The sequence below is a fragment of the Phyllostomus discolor genome, chromosome X, assembly GCF_004126475.2.
Source record: "Phyllostomus discolor isolate MPI-MPIP mPhyDis1 chromosome X, mPhyDis1.pri.v3, whole genome shotgun sequence".
In the NCBI taxonomy this organism is placed as follows: Eukaryota; Metazoa; Chordata; class Mammalia; order Chiroptera; family Phyllostomidae; genus Phyllostomus; species Phyllostomus discolor.
Window position 1 is genome coordinate 3,020,858 of NC_050198.1, and position 22,741 is coordinate 3,043,598.

A 22,741-nucleotide genomic window follows, 5' to 3' on the forward strand; every position below is an offset into this window, starting at 1 on the left:
CTGGGAACTTACACCACAAAAGTCAAACATGAAAAGATCAAGGGGAAGCACGCTGGAGCTAGTGGACTTTTCCAGTGGGGAATAAGGACATTGGGGTTTGGGGAGAGGTGGTCTTGACCATAATAACTGGACAGGCAGGAGAAGCATTTCCCTTTGGAAAAGATCTCCTGGTCAGCTTGTATCACAAACCCTCTCCCCCCTGCCTGCACTAAAAAGAAACTGAGAACTCTGAAAAAAAAAAAAAGACACAAGAGCCATATGGAATTCTCTATTTTTTCTCTCACACCATCTGGTTTGGAATCTAAGTACAGAATGGCAACTGCATTGATTTAGAAGCCAACAGAATCTCCAAGCAACAGGGAAGGTGAGAATGTGGCTGAGTTTGGTCCCCTCACTCCAGGGCCTGTGCTGTATTCTTTATACTGTCCTACCTGCAAGGTCTCTGCGGCTGGTCCCAGATGCAAATGGTCCTGATTTCAGTCATTGCACAGAAAAAGCTAAAACTACATGTAGCTTAGAGATCCTTTCAAGATCTTGGGAGATGATTCTATAAATCAGGTTCAGTGATTTTGTTTTTGCCCCCTCAGACAACAACCAGCTTGTCCATGGAACACGCACATGAAATATCACCAGCACTCCGGTACTATTAGAGCTCTACAATTTCTCATCACATGGTTCCAGAAGTCTAAATGCAAAGGATTGTTTATCTATTTGTTGGTATATTTCATCTGGTATCAAAACCTGTTCTGATGTAAACTTATTTGGTGTCAGAACCCCACCTGAACGGACAAGAGTCTGTTTACAAGCTTCCTGTCCCCAGCGTGGGCTCTCCTCGAAGAATGACGTGTTGGATTTGCAGGAGCGCCCAGACCCTGCTGGTGACATCATATAGCACACAGTGTACGTGCCATGTTACTTTTCAAACACCCAAACTCCTGAATTCTGGAACAAATCTGGCCCCAAAGGTTTCAGAAAAGAAATTGGAGCCTTGTGTTTTTCTCCTCAGCTGCTGCTGCTGCTTAGAATGCCCATGCTCCAGTGTGTGGTGGTAGGGTCAAAAGCATTCATTTTTCTGATGCTCTTCCAGGGAACTGCTCAACTGGTGGACAAAACTCGTCAAGAGCAATTGCTAGGGGACTTTCCCCTAATAAGATATTGATGTTTACTCTTTTTCACTCAATCCAGGAAAGACTTATTTTAGTTTTTTTTTCTCAATTTCCAACTAACCTGGTGTCTTCTAACACATTATTAAAAAGGAAGACTGTTGTGTCAAGAGTAGTTTGTGATAATTCTGAGACCTTCTTGTTAACAAATACCCTTGTCTCTCATTCTGAGTTATTGAACTGCACATGTAATGGTGCTTTTTTTTGGGGGGGGGGCAGTGCTTTTTAAAAAAAGCTTTGATGAGATAGCTTACATAAAAAAATTCACCTGTTTTAAGTATACAGTTCAAGGGGTTGGAGTAAATTTTCAGAGTTGTGTGACCATCAGCACTATCTGATTTTAAAACATTTCCATCATTCCAAAAAAATATCCCTTGTACCCCTTAGCAGTCCCTCCCCATCTCCCAGCTGCTTGTGGACACAACTCTACTTTCCATCTCTAAAGATTTGTCAGTTCTAGAAATTTCATACAAATGCAATATTTGATTTCTTGTGACTGACTTCTTTTATTCAGCATAATGTTGTAGTATATCAGTCATTTGTTCCTTTTAATTGCTGAAAAGTATTCCTGCATCATATGAATATATCATGTCTTATGGCAATTTTTTAAAAAAGAATCAAGATTCTAGAACCCTCCATTCTTTAAAGGACCTCTGAACACAAATGTATGACATCGTTCCTTGCTTGCCTTTTCTAACCAGCATTGTTCAGGTACACACAGAGCTGGCATCTCATAGCCCTATGTTGAATGGAGGAATGCATAACCTCAGATGTAAACCTAAATCCCAAGTGGGATAATTCACCTGAAGCTACAATTTAGGCTTTAAAATCAAAATAAAATTAAAAGTTATATTTAACCAATTACAGGTGTTATGACTTTTGTCATTTGTAATTCCATAGGCGTGTTTCATTGTACCTCAGGATTGTTGTTTCTAGAGTTGTAGATTTTACATGGTCATTTCAGAGGTAGTCCTGCAAGAGTAAGAAACTATTTGGGAAAAATGATGCTAAGGGTTTATGCAAAATTGTAGCAAAACTTTAAACCTATTGTGCTTATTTGACCCACCACTATCCCCTTATAGTCACATCTTAGGTACCTTGAGGTCATTGAATTGTACTTAACTGAGTTGAATATTAAGGAACGTGCAGACTTTGGGAATGTGGTGGGTGGCTGTGCATGTTACTCAGAGTTCTCCCCTTCTGAGTCCCCCAGGCAACTGATGCACATTTCTCCCAGGCCCAGCAACTAGAGGTTCTGAGAGACCAGTGTTCTCAAAAGCAAGGAAACCGGAAACGGACCCAATGGACCTACCTGATGGGATTGGGTCCCATTATCGGGTTCCCATTTTCTGAGCCTTGACTTTCCCATCTCAAAGGCAATGACTGATGTTACATCAGAGTGGTGCAAACCAGTGGGGCCAGCAAGAAATTTGGGGACACTCACAGTACTCAGAGCCAAGGCTCCTCAAGTGTCCTGGCCTAGTTCTTGGTCCCAAGGTGCACATGGGTGATACCCTCCCCCATGCCACTATCAGTTCAGACACTGGAAATTTTGTGGTTAACCCAAAAGTGTAGCTCATTGTATACTCCTCCCTTTGAGAAGAAGAGGTGAGGGTGAGGGAAGGGAGAGGGGGGAGAAGAAAAAGGCGAAGGATGGGGTGGAATGGAGAAGAGAGAAAAAGAAAGATGATTAAAAAATTGTTGAAGGGCCAATTCCACCCACGCCCCTGTGAAAAATGAAGGCATCAAGCAAAACATAAAATATCACCAATCTGAAAGAACCATTACAAATAATATTAACGATAACAGTTGACTTGCTATGAGAATTCACCCCGAGGCTGTATTTACCTGGACTGCTCAAGGGGCTAGCCCTGTCCCCCAGGGTTGGCACGGGATGGTACTGGTGGTTCTTTGAGCCTGGGTACATCCAGTGGTACCTGCCAATTTCCATTTCAGCTCTGCTGTTCACTGCCAATTTCAGGTGGCAAAGAGTCAGTGTCTCTATCTCCAGCAAAGATTCCATATCAGCATTTTTAGTTATTCTTTTACCATATAGTTCAAGGAAAGGGGGAGTTTAAAAATATGAGATTGGAATGAAATCTTTCAGTACCATCTTATTAACTCAGCATGATAAATTGAGAGTGTTGGAATCTGTTCCTTCGTTTTTTTTCAATTTCAGTTGACAAAAGTCACCCCAATCATCTTTTCTTTCTTTATTTTATCCATCTCCCCCACTCCCACCCCTTTGAATGCTCATATTGAGCAGACAGTATTTATAGTGATTATTGCAGCTGCATGAGCAAAGGTCACGACAGGCTCACTCTCCATTACGGTACTCAGTCCTAGCCTTGAAAATCTGGCAAGGAAGCCCATGGTCTGCTGAATCTTGGATGACACTTTTGTCCTCTGACTGTGATCTGTAGTCCTCTCTGTTACCTTATCTTAAACTCAGTGCTTGAGAGCCTAGAAAGTGGAGTCAAAATGCCCACTGGGGCATTTGACTGGTGGAAGAACGAGAGGAAGGTCCACTGGTCTCATTCCCAATTTCCTCTTGCTAAAGTGGCTATGACCCCTTCATATGACCTCAAACAAGAGGATTCCATGTAGCTCTATCACTGTTGACCTGAAACATGTCATCCTCCCTTAAAAAAATTTCTCTCTCTGTGCCCAACACACAGTAGGTACCCCCAAAATGTGTGTTGGATAAATATTTGGTTGAATGTAAAGGAGCTCCCTGCGACCCTCATGGACCAAGAAATGGACCCCCAGGTCCCTCTGCACACTGACCTCACCTGGGCCAGGCAATTCAGACACTCTCTGCACAGGATCCATGTATTCCCTGTCCTCACCTCCTCACGGGATGGGGAAGTCTCCAGATATTTGGGCAATGAGGCACGGGCTGCTAGGCAATGACAATGAAAACCACAAACTGCCCAACACTAATGTGTTTTCTGGGAACAACATGGCAGCCATGCCTGAGATGCTGAATTCAGCATAAAAATACTACTGCTCCAGCGGATGTGGAGATGAGAGCGGGAAGTAGATGGAGGTTTTCCAATACTTCTGGGAAGGCCTTTTTAGGACAGTAAATCTTAAACTATGAAAGGAAAGAAAATCATGTCTATTTCATGTGTTGGAGCCGAACTTAAATGAAGACGTTAAACATAAATTTATTTGCAAAATTTCAAAGAACACAGTATACATTTTGTTTAAAGGACAGGGTCCCAACACTGAGAAGAGAGTCATGTGATTGCAGGGAGAAGCCTCAGCTTGAATGGTATATGATAGGTCAATTCTGGGTGACTGGCGAGAAATGGGAAAACGTGCACACCCAGGATCCTGCCTTAGAGAGGGAAGACTGCAACTGCTCTCCTGAGAGAGTAGAAGAGAGAGATGGACAGGAGACCCATCTATATTCTCGCAGAAGCACAACAGACTGTGGCATCTGAGGGACTATTTACGGCTGGGGCTGAGGAGAGTGGGGGTGGCTGGTGGCCGCAGATGAAATTGTGGTTGGTTATCACCACAGGTGGGTATGAAACGAACATTGGGAAATTGAGGGAAAAACCAAACAAAATGATGCCTTGTACACTTTTTTTTCTTTTCCTTAGTTAATGTGATTTAGTGACAAGGCTGACTAGCTGAGCTGCGGACTGCCAAACTTTCTAGTGTGTAGGCAGTTATCACTGGGAGCAACTGAGCAACAGAGACTGAGCTCCCCAGGAAGACCACAGTTACTGGGCGAGGTCTCTGGAAGCTCTATCTATCATCCTTCATTTGTTTTTGTTTATTTGTTTTTCCTTTTTTTCCAGCCTTCACGTTTAGTTATTATTCAAAACATGAAAGGAAAGCTATAAGCACACTATAGACTATAGCGGAGGTCATGAAGGATGGCCACCTGCCTTTGGGAATAAAGTTTCATTGGAACACAGCCACACCCAGTTGTTTCGATACCTTCTATGGCTACAATGGTAGTAGGCTCAAACAGTTAAAACAGAGACTGTGTGGCTCCCAAAGCCCCAAATATTGACTCTCTGTCCCTTTGCAAGTGAGGGGTGCTGATCCTTGATTTGCATATTGCTATTCAGGCTGGAATATATAAAGAGGTTAATGCAATTAATCAAATCAACCGACAAAATAAGAAATTATTTTCTCTTATTGTAGGTTCTCTAAAGAGAAATATCACTGGGCTGGCTAAGGATCAAAATTCTCTGGCATTGTTGTCTGCTATTTCATTGCCATCTATCAGCAAAATTTTAGTCCAAACCAAGATTAAACTACACATAATGCCCCCTACAATGAGTGAACATCTTTCTATTCCTATGACATGAGCTGAGAGGACAGAGGAAGGATGATAGTTTGAAAGAGAACATTATTAAGTGAATAAGTGAACAAATGAATGAAGGAACAACGAGATATGTTTGTGAGCTAGAACTGTAGCCTCCCTCTCTTCAGAGCCAGTGTGTGTCACCTTCTTCCTCTGTCCCACAGCCATCCTGTTCCTGGCCAACCATCCCACATGGATGTATATTTTGTTCCAAGGAGAAAAAAAGCAAGAGAGTGTCTTTGGAATCATCCAATTCATCACCAGTCCCAGTGAGGGGAAATCTGTCATGATGGTAGCTGGATATTTCACATACTCTCAGAAACATCAAGGCTAGTAAGTCGGGTTGTTGAGATTATGTGGGGGTGTCCAACCTGCAGCCCGCAGGCCACATGCAGCCTGGAATGGCTGTGAATGTGGCCCAACACAAAATTTTAAATTTACTTAAAACCTTTTTTTTTTTTTTTTGCTCATCAGTTTTCATTAGTATTGGTGTATTTAATGTGTGGCCCAAGACAACTCTTCTTCCAGTGCAGCCCAGGACACCAAAAGGTTGGACACCCATACATTGACCTCTACTTCCAAATAACAGAGAAGTACAATTTTTATTGTTATAATTTGAATGCAAGCTTTCTACTCAATTTCAAGGTAGGCAAATCTAAATTTCTAGAACTCGGTCAGAATTCTTTGTCTAATGAAATAGCAAGACCAAGTCTTGACAAGTATGCTAATGGAAACAATAATATAAAAGTAAGAGATCCACCAAATGGCTCATTGAGATCTTCTCCACACTTGAGTTGTCTAAAAAAAGTAAAAGAAAAGCAAGCTGTATCATACCTACCACATATGTCCAACACCATCTGGCCAGCTACGCTTTTCGCTACAGCCTATCCCCCAGATACCCTCTCTTCAAATGTCCTCCTGGGCAGATTCTTATAGGGAAATACTGCATCTAAAACATCCTCTGTACCATATGCATATCATCAAGTTAGAAAACATCAATAAAAATCTCAAAATCAAATAATTCAAAGATCACCAGAAATAGTGTAACATGTTAAATGTGTCACTCTGGGTTTTTAACATACATGTCATATATTCTAGAGCAGTGATGTTCTTCCTAAACAAAAAGGAGGGTCCAAAAGCACACACATTTTGCAAAAAAACCCCCAAAAACCCAAAACCAAAAACAAAACCTAACCATGTAAAAAATTATATGTATTTGATTAAAAGGTTTAAATGGATGTGTAAATTTTTTAATCAAGTCAAAAATTTGATTTCATTTCTGACTTTGACTAAGTCCTGTAATTTATTTTAAATTACACATTATTTCCAATTTATTATATTTTTCTTTCTATGTGGTTAGGAACTTATTTTGGTGCCTAGAATTCTGGAATTTATTTCAGCAATGAGTCATAGGAGCTCAACTAGCCTGATGATAATTGCTTTGATAGATTCCAATTTTCTACATGGAATAAAAATAATTTTCCTCACAGATACTTAGACTTTTTCACGCAGTAGAGCAACTGACTCAACTGTTTTTCTACCCCATGGTTCTGTACTCCCAGCAATTCCAGATGCACTGACTTTCACAAATGAATTGACATCAAGTAATAATCCACAGAAATAAATAGAAACCACCTAACTCCATTCTTTATTATTAAGTCTCATTATCTATTTTATTTGATTCGAATTCATTTCCTCCACTTATTCCATTTCAGTGAATCTGCTTACTCAGTCCTCGCATTTTGATTTAATTTAATGCTTCCAATTTAAAAGCTGTCATTTGTAATAATTTGGCATTTCTTACATCTGTCTGAGAAAAACTGCTTGCTTTCCTTAAAAATTCCTGAGTAACTACTGAATGCTTCCTGTAAATTTTGATCCTTCAGTAGTGTTCCATGGCAAAAGCTAGGAAACTGTTTCAAAAACACATTTGCTTTCTTTTTTTTTAAGGGACTTGGAGTATTTTTTAAAAATAGGAACAAAGTCATTCTGATTTAAAGAAACGGCTCTTTTTGTCCTGCCAAAACTCCCGGGAAGTGATATCACCTAGAAAAGTTGAGGTCAATTTATAATGCAAAATTTAATTTATATTCTTAATAAACACTGTAATAATTATCCAAAGCCATTAATCCAGAGGCTTCTGGGTACTAGCCACTAGGCAATAATGCCCCAAATTAGGAGACTGATATCTCCTGTAGTGCTAACTATTAAAAACAAAGAAAGGAACAGACGGAAAAAAATACATGTGCATAAAAACCAATGGGAAGTGACAAAATATATAGGATTAAATTTGGTAAACTCAATCCCTTGCTGAAAGGTTTAAAAGGAAAAAAAAAGAACAGCTCCATCTGCTCAAGAATTATATAATGAATGCTCTAATTACGTCCATTTTTAAAATGTTAATTTCAATGAACTAAACATATATTTTTTTAATTGAAAGTGAAATCTGAAGGAAGACTGGCACGGCAGACACGCACAAACATGTGTTACTCTTGTTTTATGCCTCGAAGGACGATGGGTGAGCAAACTGAGGCCACTACGAAGATGATACCTGTGTGAGTTCTGCCTTGTGCGGTAATGAACTTGTTAGTCTGAACGAGGGAGATTGGGACAGAGGCCGCCCTGCAGACCAACATGTATGGCAGGCGGTTTGCATAGCGATCCTAACCCCCGAGGCTGCAGTGAAACTACACTCCCTGGACCATGTTCCTACTGCAGCAAGTGCTACATATGTGACCAAAGCTTGTGTTAACATGGCACTTTTGGGTTCCTTAACAGATAGCTAGTGTTTATCCATGTTACTAATTTTTAAAGTTCCTCCAGGAATTATCTTTGGCTTCTAATTTTGTCTCCAAAAGCATCACTAACAAGTCTTCCTATACGGATGGTCAACGGATATAGTGGCAGCCTGTGGATTTGATATTAAATAATATTTCTTTGACATAAAATAATAATGGTCTGTAAGACTAAATGATGAGGAGACACAATTGTGTGGTAGGGATTTCATATTCGTTCTATGCCCCTTGCTTGCTTTTGGAGAGAAAAACGAAAGGTATGTGTTTACGGAGACCAGAATGGTTTTATCTGCCACTGGCAGACACCGTATTAATAAAAAGTGTGCACTGAACAGTCATCTGGTTTAGGAAAAACCTGTTATCAACTGGGATAGGCTACTTCACAATAATGCGATATCACTTCATTACATGCCCAAACTTTGCCTCTGATCATTATGGAAATGAATCTTTAAACCGTCACCTCAGTTCCTCAGCTTCATAAATTCTGTTACCGCTACTTTGCTTGCTCATGTACATTTAAAATATACACATACAAGAAAAGGCAGGGTTGTTTGGGGGCTTTTGGCTATTTTTATCTGATGGAAGGGGCAGTAGGTTTGATGCAGGGATTGAACTAAACTACCAATTTTAAAATTGAAGGACTATCTACTTAATGCCACTGAATTATTACACACTGAACTGGTTTAAATGGCAAGTTTTAGGTATGTATATTTTATCATAAGTTGAGAATAATTAATTTAAAAAATAAAATTGCTCTGTTTAGGATACCATGTTACTAAAGTATTGTGTACAGAAGAAATCTCATGTAAAAACAAGCAGTGCCTCAACCCCGGGGCGCTGTTAAGTTGAAAACATGAAATTGCTGTTTTGTCATGTAAAATGGTTCGCTATCAGCAATTTCACACTCCAACCTACATATTCATAAGTAAAACCTCCATCCTGGACAACTACCACTGTTTAGTCCCTGTCCATGGATGCAGGGCCGTGGGAAAGAATAAGCTTCCTTCGCACGGTGGCTTTTGATATTGGAGCCAGTGTGGTTAGAGCATCCGGTCCTGCTCCTCTCTGACAGTCTCTCCCTTCGGGGGAGGGAGATCCATTACCATGCCGAGAGATGCCCTTTCCCTAACAGCAGCCCAGCTGATTCTGTGGGCATCAAACTTGCAATCAGTCATGATCTCGGAAAAGATTCATTTTAGCTTCTATTTTCTGCCACACAATCTTTCTACAAAAAAAGCATGCTATATGTCAAAATTGTGACATATTCTAAGATTCCCTTTCTGGAACAGGACCTTTATCAATCACCCCTCATCCCCCAAATCTCCAAATCATAAAGAGCAAAAGATCCCCCCCCACCCAATTTCATCAGCAACAGGCAACAGAGCTGATGCCCCCCCACCCTCAAGCTCCAACTTTGATGGCTATGACATGCCCTAGCCAGGGCCTGATACACAGACAGAGCAATCGTATGCAGTCAGAAAATGAGAGAATGCCCAAACTGTTACAGCATGAGTGGAACCGAAGCATAATTAATATGCATGCCCCTCCGGTTCCTCGGCATGAGCACCAAACAATGCGTCCCATGTCCCTGGACTAGAACATGCAGAACAGAGAATCAAACTGATGACATTCCATTAATTAAAAAAAGAGACAGTTTCCCCCAATCCAGCTCCTCAAGGTGACAAGCTGTGGACACCGTTCTAATGAAATAGCCTGTTCTGTAGGAAGATTTGGAACAGGAATGGGTTGCAGAAAGGCTGTTCTATTAATTGAACATCAGGCTACAGGAAAAATAACACCCTGAAAGCAAGACCATGCCATAGGGATTACTTTTGAGCTATTTCACAAGAGACACAAAACCGGGCTACCCCTTTTTAAGCACCCCCAATGAAAAGCTTTAAACAGGCTATTGTCAGCACTGGGTACCTTTTCTCTCTTGGCTTTGTTCAGTATTTTCCTCGGCTGCAGTTTCCATGGCTGGCTTCATACCATCCACCAAAAATGCTTTTCCCCGCTCCCCCCAACACACACTTTTCCCCTCCTCTTCCTTTTCTTTGGACTCCCCTCCGTCTCTTATTTACACTCGTGTGATTGAGAGGTTCTGTTCTTCACTACAGTAGATTACAGTCCCTTCCAAGATGCAAAAGTCTCGTCAGCGTCAATTCCCCTCTGCCTACTGGTCCATAAAGACAGCTGCCAAGGAGCAGGCAGCCATACGTCACCGAGGATCCCAGTTATAAAACAGCCTTTCTCTGTCCGATTGTGCCTCCAATCTCAATGCGGCTCAGCTCGGAGGGGAAGGACCCGCTCCCCACCGGGCCCCTTCCTCCCTGCTCTCCTACACACGCTCTACGCGCCCTTCCTTCTCCTTGCCAACTGCGCCCAATGAATGCTAATTAATTCTCCCAGGAGAGAGGAGATTCGTGACATCAGAGGAGGGCTTGCGGAGAAGAAAAGAGCCCCCTCCCACCACGTGACCCAGCTGGCCGGCCGGCCGGCCGCGAAGTGTGTGCTCTCAGGAGAATGCATGTCTTCTACAAGCAAACCCTTTCTTTTCCGGGGGACCCCTTTATGAGGCATCACAACTGGATGTATTTCATTTACCACCCCGCCCCACCTGACCCTGGCAGAATATAGTCAAAGGATTTGCCAGGCTCGCTATTTTATTTGCTTTCTTTCAGATTTGTCTTTCACACAGTCTCTAAGTAGATAGACTAATGTAAATATATATATGAAAGAAAAACACATAAGAGGGAAGAAAACCCAAACACGGGTCTAATAATAGTAGTGTAGCAATTTAGTATTAGAACCAATTTGCTGGTCTCTAGCTAACATGTGTGGCAGGAAGAAAAACTTTAGCTCAAGCTCAATTCATAAAGAGACACCTGTCCTTATTTTACAATAATCATAATATGCTACAAGTGTACCTAGCTGACATTTTGGGTTGCTTCTTGGAATGAAAATCACCATAGAATGTTTTTTTTTTTTTCTTATTGGATGTGGTTATTTCTCTATGGAGCTTTATCCATTAGAACCCCTGGCTCAAAGTGAAAAGGGTAGTTTCAAGAATATTTGAAACGTTCAGCATAAAAGCTATTGTACCAATGCTGATTTTGATTGCTGGTTTCACAAGCCTTCTCGCAGGCCAAAATACCAGTGGGGCCAACATTCTCAGCGTGCCCATCCAAGCATATAAGCCTTATCGTGGTTGAGCCACGTGTTTCCAAGCACCCCTAATTTCTGCACCATGTTTTAAGCATTTGGTTGACTCACTTCACTTCATTTTCCCTACCAAAAAACGTATAGGAACTCAAATCAAATACAGGGATAATAAATACTGATAACCACAGTGCAAAGGGTTCCCTGACCAAGAACAGAGTCTGGTAGTTGGTAGGGGTGAGCACCCATCTTAAAAGCAAACATAAAGGCAAGTTAGAGACCACTCTATCCCCCCAAAAATCTCTCTGAGGTTTTCAGGGTGTCTTGCTCAACACACACACACACACAAATGCATAAGATCCTGAATCAAAATCCTCTAACAACCTGATCTTTTAACACATTAGGTCTAGATAATCCCCAAAGCCTTCTGCATTCAATACCTAAGGCTCTGCTAAACCAAAAAAGATTTTGAGAACTCGCTGAGCCTGTTTCAACATTTTCTTTTCATTTTACATCTCATTTTTCACCTTAACCATTGTCCTAGAAGACCTCGCCCACAACCAGCTGTTTCCTTAAATTATGGCCCCACTCAATTTCCTTGTCTCATAGCGAGGGGACTGACAAACATGTCAGTCTAAAATTTCAGATTTTCAAAAAGAGATTCATTATGTAAATGTGCCACAGCTTTTTTATCTGCTCATCTACGGATGGGCACTTGGGCTGCTTCCAAATCTTGGAGATTGTAAACAATGGTGCAATGAACATAGGGGTGCATACACAGTACAATATGCAGAGGACGTGTTAGAGACTTATACACCTGAGACCTATGTAATTTGATTAAGCAATGTCACCCCAATGGATTCAATAAAAATGTAAAAGGAGGATAAACAAAGAAGAGACAAATAAAAAACAAACAAAAAACCCAAAAAGAGGCCCATTTGTGATGAACTACCCTTACAGAAAAACCTGATGATGTGTCCAAACAGGATGGTCTTAAACATTTTTGCAAAGACTACGTAGGTGCACACAGACAGAAAGATGGTAATTGTTGCTCTGTGACCGGTTTGTTCTCTCTCAGCAGTTCAAATGAGAATTCAAAGCAAAAATGAAATTCAATTCGGTCCAAAAGGGGACTGTTGTGATTAGCTATACTATTGGTTTTTATTTTAAAAGTATCTAGCAAAATCATTCAATTCAATGTACTTAAAAAAGAACTGCAGAATAGAATATCTTTTTCGCTATGACTTAAGGATGTTATTTTAAAATGTTGGCAAGACTGGGGAGGCAGAATATGGAAGACATTCCAAATTTAAGGACAACTCTAGTTCTGTATCATAGTCATGGAAATCAAAACCATGGGACAAAATAGTCGCAAATTCTCCAGTTGATACTTTTATTTACTTTCACCCTGCAAAACTCCATGTATTATTTTTGTATCATTTAATGTACCATGTATCATTAAATCTATCATTTTTGCCTTATTCACAGCATCATCATTGTCTTTTCATTAGGTAAATAATGTATGACAATTCTAAAAGTTACCGTTGTAACCTTATAAGCAGCCTCAAAAACCTCCTGGATGTTTCTGAGAAACCATCTGAATCAGAAAAATAATAATAGAAAGATTGTTACTAGCAAGAGAGAGGGATAGATATTTATAACTTTTCTCAGGTACCCATCTATTTTTGGTCAGGAAAAAATGAATACATAGAATGAGTAGAATGGGAAATGTCTTGCAGAACTGAAAGTAATTCTTTGAGCCACATACGTTAAGGCATCTGGACTGAAAGTAAAAATACTTCTAAAAGCCAAAATAGGAATAACAAATACTGACACGAAATAGATGTATTAGATTGAAGCATACAAAATTGCTAATGCTAAGAAGAATTGTAGTTTCATGTGGCTCAACTTATATATTTTCATGCTTTCTGTAGAATCCTAGCCGGTTCAGTACACATGCACAAAATAAACTTCTAAGTACTAATATCCACAATAAATATACACATGTATAAGAATCAGTAACACACAGACTCAGGAGACCCTCCTAAACCAGGGTGACCCTACCTGCTAGGTAGGAAAAGGTAGGGAAGGAAAAGGTAAGGAAGGGTAGGGAAGGGAAGGGCACAGAAGGGCAGGAAAAAACAGAGTGGATAAGAGTAGGGTAGGGTAAAAAAGAAATATATAGAGAAGGGAAAAAGTGCTCCAGAAAAAAAATGAAAAAGAAGATATGAAAAGCAACAGTATGGTAATTATGTGTGTGTGTGCATGGGGGGTATAAGGGGACTAAATGGTAATGAAAAAATATAATACAAAAAGGGTATCATCAAAGTGTTGGGGAGATAACTCTCTGACAGAGTGTCCAGAGCATAGGGTATATGATGAGGCTGGTGGGTGGTAGGAGGGAAATGAAGGGAGATGGCTGAATCAGTAGGTTGGAAACCACGTAGGCTGAACACCTTGCTAATCTGGGAGGCAGATGGAAGGCTTAAAAGCAGATCTGATCTGTGCTTTTAGAAAGGTCACTCTGTTGGTAATGTCAGAGAGAGTGGGGAAGGGCCACACTAGAGGCTGACAAGCTATTAGGAGTCTCTTGAAATAGTATTAGCAAGAGACACTGAGGGCCTGCACTATGGCAGGGAGGGAAGCAAGGACCTCGATGATATCTGATTGAATACCTATCTATGCATAGAAGTGGAGAGGGGGAGGGATGTGAAGGGGAGTTTGGAGTTTTTAGCTTGGTTGAGCGAGGAGACAGTCATGCTATGAACCAAAATGGGGAACCAAAGAGGAGGCAGCAGTTTGGTAGAAGAGATGAGTGTGTGTGGCTCCTGGTGCCCTAGGACATCCCACAGGAGCTATCCAGGAGGCACTCAGGAACGTGGCTCCTGAGGAGAGGAGCTGCCTAGAGACAAGGATCTGGGAGTCTGGTGCAGAGGAATCCTTGGTAGTATAAGGTGTCCAGCTCTGCCCAAATGCCACCTTCTCGGGGGATCCACCTTGACTTTCTTGTCTAAAAGTATAGCCCATAAATGCCCAGTCCCCTTTCCTGGGTTTGATTTTCAGCCTTGCTTTAACCATGACCCAACACTGATCTCTCTATTTACTTCTTTATTGTCTCTCTCCACCCCCTCAATAAGATAAGCCCCTTAAGGGCAGACATTTTTGTTTTGTTCTCTGCTGTATTACCAACTCCTGGAATAGTGCTTGGCACATAGTAGGTCTTCAGCAATATATTTTGAATGAAGGGTGAACAAATGACTAGGGAGAGAAACAGATTACAAATACTCTAAGATTAGAATTTAAGGAACATTGACTGTAAATATAAAGGTAAAGGAAAACCTTTAAAGGGAGGGTAAAAAAGGACTACAAAGGAAAGATCAGAAAAACAGGGGAAAAATGCCAAAGTGGGATTACTGAATAGAAAAAGTTTCCACGGAGGGCACCAAGTTAACAGTGTCAAACAGTGCCAAATACTATAGAAGGAGCAACAAGGATGAGGACAAGCAGAAAGTACCATTTACCACCAAACAGTCACTGGAATTTCTGTAACAGTTTTGGTTGAATGATGGGGACAGGAGCAAGATTCCCAAGTCTTTTTCACCATCATTACTGTCAAAATCGCAGGCGCCTGTGGTCTAATTGAAATGTTAATCTCATACATACAGAGGGCTCATGCTTATGCCTGTACATTTTGGTCCAGTTTTCAACTTACCAACATAATCTTGATTTTTCTTTGATGACCTATTCCATTCATAACCTTCCCAGGTTTATTTTACCTCTAACAATTCTGGTCACCAATTCTACTTTATGTATGTGTGGTGGAGTCATCTCCTACACCACCAAGCAATTCCCCAACACCAGTAGGGCGTCCTAAAATTCAACCTCATTCTGACACTATCTCCCTGGAGATAATACCAGATTTTACAGGATAACAACACAGTCCCACAAGAACCCCCCTGCCCCCACCCTTCAGAGGCCAGTCACAAGTCTTGGTTATCACCTGGGCTTCTCACCTATGGGCTTAGATGAGAGATTCCAACAACTTCTTCCTTGGGTTTTATTAATTCACTAGAGCAGCTCGCAGAGCTCAGAGAAACATTTTACTAACTTGATTACTGGTTTGTTATAAAGGATGTTAAAGGATACAAATTAATACGCAGTTGAAGACATGCATAACACAAGGTATGGGGAAAGGGATGCAGAGTTTTCATGCCCTCTCCAAGCAGGCAACTTTCCCCAAGTCTCCATGTCTTAACCAACCTGGAAGCTCCCGAAACCCCCATTCTGTGGGGTTTTTATGAAGGATTCATTGTATAGGCATGACTTGTTAAATCACTCACTGATGATAGAACTCAATCTCCAGTCCCTCTCTCCTCCCTGGAGGTAGGGGCAAGGACTGAAAGTTCCAAACCTATAATCACACTGTGGGTGCTACTGGCACCGAGCCCCCATAGTTAGGTTCAGGAAATTCCAAGAGTTTTAGGAGCACTGTGCCAGAAATAGGGATAAAGATTCTTAATATAAATCATAACATCACAGTCTCTTAGTAAATTTGCTTTATGTGTCTTATACGCCTGTGATTTAAATAATTTATGGATATGTTGAACATAACAAGATCAAGGTGAGAGAATCCTGTGTATGCACTATGGGCATCATCCTGGTTGACTGATTGGTTCGTTCATTCATTCATTCATTCATTTAACTGTTATTCATTAAGCACCAACTGCATGCTGAATATTGAGTCACTATTCTACATTATATGATTATGATTGTTCAGCCAACTGGGAATTCATTAGGTTGCACAATCACCTGCCTACAATTCCATATCATAGTCACATAGCTATTAATAAAGTTTGTCAATGTCTATTCCTTTCAAATTTCTGGAATTATATTTCAGGTTTCTTTTGGCCCCTGAATGACTCCTCAGTGGGAGTCATTAATCACTAAGAAGGGATGTTTCCAAATTCCCTCCAACTAATTTCATAGCACATTTTCCCGTCAAAGTCCAGCCTCCCACTCAGTACCCAGGGGCAGAGCCTCCTAGCAGCCTTGCAGTTCCAGGAGACAGAGCCTCATCCATCTTTCCATTTACCCCATTTACCACTCTTGGCTTTCTTTCTGTATTGTTTCTTTTCTCCTGGTGGTGGATATTCCCTCCTTTTCAATGAGTGAGCATGTCCTCCAGATTCCTTAAGTTTCTTCATTGCTCTACTGAGTAAGGAGCTAAGACTGCATTTGTGGGAGACATCAATGGAGACCAACTCCAACAAAGACAGGTGACTCAGAGGCAGTGGGTTTTCTGAGACCTACCCCTCCCACAATGCTTCTGAGGCACGGGAGGCATTCACATGGCCCCACATAATTCACATGCCCAGCATAACCCTTCCTCTTTGCCCATCAAAAGAAATCAATGTCCAGAGCAACAACCCCCAAACCAAAGACAACCTCACTTTCTATTCTAGTTTGAAAATCCATTACCTGTTCGAATGGATGAATTTTAAATAAATTGTGTCTTAAAAGAAATCATTAAGTGATATTATTTTCACATTACTCAAAATTAAAGATGTGCTCTAGTAGTAAGTATCTGAGCCTTTGAAGACAATAGGATTTCAAATACTGCAAGAATTCTGAAATCTTACACTTAAAGCATTAAGTGTACTCTTTAAATAAAGTAATAATACTGTTCAAAATATTAAGACTTGTCCTATATTCAAAATTTTTAAATTAAGAAACTAGAAATATAGCATACAGCTAGAAATTTAGAATGTGATTGGATCTTTTCCATAATTAGATCTTCCCAAAACATTATCAATTTTGCTAAGCTTTATATCCTATTACCAGAATAAAATTTATTTTATAATTTATTGACTTGAGAGAGAGGAAGGGATGGAGGGAGGGAGGGAGAAAGAGAGATTTGTTGTTCCACTTACATATGCATTCATTGGTTGATTCTTGTATGTGCCCTGACTGGGGATTGAACTCACAACCTTGGTGTGTCAGGATAATGCTCTAAACAACTGATCACTCAGCCAGAGCTGAAATTTCCAATTTTACATTCAATGTGGGTTTTTAATGCCTTTTGATGCTGTACTCTTATGCTCTTTCCTGATGTTTTTTCTCAATACCTTCTTTATATTTGTTATACTTCCCTTTAAAGGAAATAACACCACATGAAGTTAAGAGCTGAAATGACAAACCAAATTGGATGATGTATACAAAAATTCGTATTAATTGCAAAGCTCTGTAAGTGTAAGCCATCATCATTAGTGTTTCTCCTTGATGGTAGAGGTGGTTCCCAGGCAGGCCACTGTCATGATCCTGGGTAATATCTCTAACAATGAGCACACAGAAAGCCTCTGTTAGCCAGTCTCTTCCTAATCTAATTAGCTGTTCATTTAACAACACACAGTATCCCCATTAGGAACTGAGGGAACCACCAAAATAGTGATTTTTGAGTTTGGCAAAACCAGCTCAAGGGGGTGATTAGCCTTTCTCTTCCAGCAAAAATAGCACTAAACCTCTTCATCAAAAGGAGAGCATGAGAATACATTTGGCAGAAGCAGGCCGAGGCTTTACAATCAGAAGTGTCCAACCCATGACCCACGGGCCACCTGCGGCCCAGGATGGCTATGAATGTGGCCCAACACAAAATCATAAATTTACTTAAAAACTTTTTTATCTCATCAGTTTTTGTTACTGTTTGTGTATTTAATGTGTGGTCCAAGACAACTCTTCTTCTTCCGGTGTGGTCCAGAGACGCCAAAAGTTTGGACGCCCAGTGGGAAACAGGTATGGCATGAAAAGTTTCAACATACCAGACTAATGAATGGGCATATAGCCCAGGTGGTGCTGTGGCATGACACAGAGTGTGCATTTTCCTCACTGGTGTGGATCGTACCTGTCCATCTCAAAGTCAAGGTCAGCATTGCTGCTTCTCTCCCATCTCTTAAACCAGTGATGCGCAACCTCAGAACTAGTGACATCTGGGGCTGGATAATTCTTAGGCATGGAGGCTGTCTGGTGTACTGGAGGATGTTTAACAGCATCCCTGGTCTCTACGAACTGGATACCTTATTTCCCAATAAGGATACATTTACAGGTACCAGATGTTAGGGCTTTAACATATTTTTCTGGGGGATACAATGTAACCAATAATGGGTAAGGAGAGTTAGTGAGAAAGACTATCAAGTTGGGAGGCACGTGGGCCATGTCTGTGCAGCTGCTCAGTCTGGGCAGTTTGGAAATGAAGACTTGAGTGTTACCAGCAGAGAGGAGCCAAGTATCATCATGGGAGTGGGTGAGATGCTAAGGGAGATGATACAAAGGAGAAAGCCTTGTGGGTGCCACCCAATTTGGGGGTTTCTAATGAAAAAACTACCCTCAAACAATGCAGAGGACATTGGAGGAGATCCAGGATAGGGCCTTGTTACAGGGAGGAAGGAATTTTGAAAGGGAGAAGGTGGTCCACAGTCAAAGCAGCCAAAAGGCAAGGATTTGGCAAAGGTCACTAGAATGGAAAATTCCAATTTTCTTACCAGCATCAATAGAAAGATTAGAACAGTTCCCATTAGAACCCAGTTCAGAGGTGAGCTACTGAAGGACTGGGAAGTGAAGAAGGAGAAGGAGAAGAAGCCAACTTTCTAAAGAACTTTGACAGTAAAGAGAAGGTGAGAGAAAGATGCAGGCGGATTGAGGAAGAGGGAAAGATAGTAAGGGAGTCCCAAAATATTTTATGCTAAAAAGAAGGCGGCAGTTGAAAAAGAAATTGAAGAAGATACAAGTGAAGGTGGATAAATGACACATTGAGATCACAGAAGGGGTGGAGGGCCAGCTATGAGTAGGAGGATGGAAGACTTCTTCTGAAGTGGCATTGTGGAAAGAGGAAATGGGAGGAAAAGGAGTTGATCCAAGGAAGTTCATCTTATAAGAGGTGGTAGTGATATGGAGGTTAAGAGGACAACCTGTCTGGCATGGAAAAGTGTTCAATTGTTACTTCATTTTGTCTATGTTATAGCCCTAAGAGAAGGGTATTATCAGCCCCATTTTATGGGCAACATAACAGAAGACATGGTGGTCTTGGTCTTATTTAGTAAGGGAGGCAGCTTGCCCTAAGTCTAGATTGCTTGGCGACCTGTGTTTTCAGGGTATCAGAGAGCCAGCAAGCCCCAGGGCATTAGGAACAGGAGGTTGAGTAAAGGAGATAAACAATACCCTCCTCACTGTATGTCTTATCATATTGGAGAGAAGTGGACCCCAACAGGATAGAACCACACTTAAAACCAAAACAGAAACAAGGACCAAATGATGGGTTTTGAAGTGGATTTGATTTAAAAAGGATAGTTTCTACCTCCTGTGTACACAAGGCATACATCAGGAGCCAGACAGCTGATCTACTGACAAAGTGCTTCCTGATTAATTATCACATCCCTGGGGGGAGCTGAGGTCCCCCATTAAGAGTGGTGCACCATCAGTGCACTCCCCCTGCAAGGGCTCCTAATGAACTCATCCACCAAGTGTGCCTCGGCCAACATGAGCAGGGGCAGGTCTTCCAAACCTGTTAGCTGTAGCAAAGGCATCTTACTGGGGTCTCAGTCATGTCTTTTTCAAACATAAATCTGGTAGAAAGAGAGTTTTAAGACTGGTTAAAATCTCTTCATGGATTGGGGAGTAAAATTTTTAGTACAACTGAAACAATATATTTATGTACCTTTTACAATGAAAAATAGGCTATTGATATGCTAGGATAGAAGGACTGTGATATGTGTCAAGCCCTCGAATTGCCAGGACACACTGAGGTGATTGGGCTGTCACTTTCTTCTTCCTCTATTCTAGATGTGACTTGCCTGAAACCACCTACTCAGATGAAGAACATTGAATATCCCAAACAAGCAGTCTCACACCAAGTGATCCTGATAAACGCACTACAGTCTGGAAACCATCAATTTACAGAAGAATATAATTATCCAACATTTAGCTTGATAGAATATTTGAGATTCACTAACACATAACTTGACAGAGTATTTGAAATTTACTTTCTGACATTAGAACACCTGCTCTTGCTAGTTCAGAAAAAAACCCCAGGACATGTAGATACATAATTCAAAAGCCCTCGGATGAAAGTCTACAGAAAACCAGTGTCTTGTTGGGTCAACTCCTGGGCAGGCCAGGGTTGGTATAAAATATGAAATGAAATATGAGCTATTTCATATAATCTGCTTCTGATGAGAATTTACATTAAAAAGGACAAAACCCCCACATACTTTAAAATAGACTCACATTTATTCCAGTGGAATATTTTATTAAATGACCTCTTTTGTTTATTTGGTGGGATGAAAATTAGGAGAAGTAGAGGAAAGTTATTTTGGTTCTTTACTCCACTAAAATAGTCAGGGGGCTTTGAAAATTGGAACCGTTAGGACAACTTGAAACAACCATCTCGGCCAGGTCAGACACAAAATATTTTAGTTTGTGGAAAAGGCAAACCAATGAAGACTAAATCTTGGCAATCTCACTAGAATGTATCAATGATATTTTACATCCCTAAATCACACATGGTGTCTTCATATTGGGGAATCTACAAACTCAGAGCATCTTGGAGGAAAAGGCAAAATCTGAGGAACGATGTCTGTATTGTCTTTGATCTCAGCAATGGACATGTTGTATCTGTGACTTGAGTTGTGTTCATCATGACTAAATGGGAAAGTGGACAATTTTGCTGGAATGTAAGTTTGTCTCCAGGCCCAAATAATGGACAGCAGGATCTTGAGAGGACCTTTAGGCATGACTGCCTACCTGCTACAGATAATCACTGTGAAGGCAGAGAGATGCTGGGAACTGAGACAAAAGCTGTCCTAAATTTCTCACGCAGAGAACAAAATTCTCTCTTATCACAGCAAAAACTCTAGAAGAGATTTTTCTTTCTTTTTTGAAAAGATTGTATTTATTTATTTTTTTAGAGAGAGGGGGAGGGAGGAAGAAAGAAAGGGAGAGAGATATCAATTGGTTGCTTCTCATACACCCCCAACCGGGGACCTGGCCCACAACCCAGGCAGGTATGTGCCCTGACCAGGAATTGAACTTGTGACCTTTCAGTTTGTAGAATGATGCCCAACCTACTGAGCCACACCAGTTAGGGCTCTAGAACAGATTTTTCAGCTGATCACTAATGAATATTCCTAACAGGAAACTGATTTCTGTAAGCCAGCCTAGGTTCTCGAGGAAGAAGTAACACGGAACTAACTTGGGCTTATCATACTTAAATAACAGTAAATTAGAAAAAATTGCTTTCTCGCATGAACATTTTATGAATCAATTTTTTTTAAAGTTATGTATTTATTTTTAGAGAGAAGCGGAAGAAGGGAGAAAGAGAGGGAGAGAAACATCAATGTGTGGTTGCCTCCCATGTACCCCCAACTGGGGACCTGGCCTGCGACCCAGGCATGTGCCCTGACTGGGAATCAAACTGGTGACCCGTTGCTTCGCAGGCTGGTGCTCAAACCACTGAGCCACACCAGCCAGGGATTATGAATCAATTTTATTCAAACCCTTCTTCTGCATCTTCAACATTGTTCATCCAACCAATCAGAATGTTTGTTGTCACTGGAGCGCCAGTCAGAGTTACCTGTCTCCCAGAGCCTGTTATCTTTGCTTCCTTCCTAGCTGTCTTACACTCAGCACTTCTGAAAAGTCTGCAACAGGTGCCAAGATCTGCCCAGCAGACAAGTACCCACTCACAAGACTATAACTTTAGATGGGCCAGGTAGTTTCAGTCCCTCCTAAATTGTATAATGTTCATAATTTTTATATCAGTGGCATGCTGTATTGCTAAAGTGAATATATCTACAGGGTCTGGCAGAAGTAACACCTGTTTGAATGCAGTTGGTAGGGGAATAATATGGGTGTCATAATTGATAGTTTTAATTTGAACATTTCATGTAAAATGTCATACGGTGTGCTTGAATGTGATATTGTTATGTTACAGAATTACATGCTTATGATTTTGTAATAAAAATTTCATAATAAAAGGGATATTATTTGTGCTAGGCCCTGTATTTTTTATCTTTTTTAGTTGTCGTCTAAGTACAGTTGTCTCCATTTTCCCCACCACCACTCCCCCCACCCCAGCCATCAGCACCTCCCACTCTCGATCCTACCCTCCTTTAGCTTTGTCCACTTTTAGGACAGGATCACTTCACCAGGTGAATGGCATCTTCTACGCTGACCTTGTGAGCCACTTAATAAAACCCTTCCCATAATTTTGGGACTAAGATAATGTAACATTGGCAACACACTAGTAT

The 22,741-nt window shown here is 40.9% G+C and overlaps 1 protein-coding gene across 6 annotated transcripts in view; it reads right to left on the reverse strand.

Moving 5' to 3' along the window:
• Nucleotides 1-22,741, reverse strand: part of GPM6B (glycoprotein M6B) — a 140,597-nt gene that overhangs the window by 28,124 nt on the left and 89,732 nt on the right. Inside the window, exons 1-2 of one of the 6 annotated variants that reach the window (XM_028522279.2) lie at nucleotides 10,212-10,686; nucleotides 3,012-3,131 (exon numbers count right to left, since the gene is read on the reverse strand). The exons of 2 other annotated variants lie outside the window; for them this stretch is intronic. In XM_028522279.2, the coding sequence (XP_028378080.1) occupies nucleotides 3,012-3,131; nucleotides 10,212-10,272 (181 nt within the window). In that variant the 5' untranslated portion in view covers nucleotides 10,273-10,686. Of the gene's footprint in view, nucleotides 1-3,011; nucleotides 3,132-10,211; nucleotides 10,708-22,741 lie in introns of those variants that run through there. 3 more of the 6 variants (XM_028522278.2, XM_028522280.1, XM_028522282.2) reach the window with 3 other exon arrangements.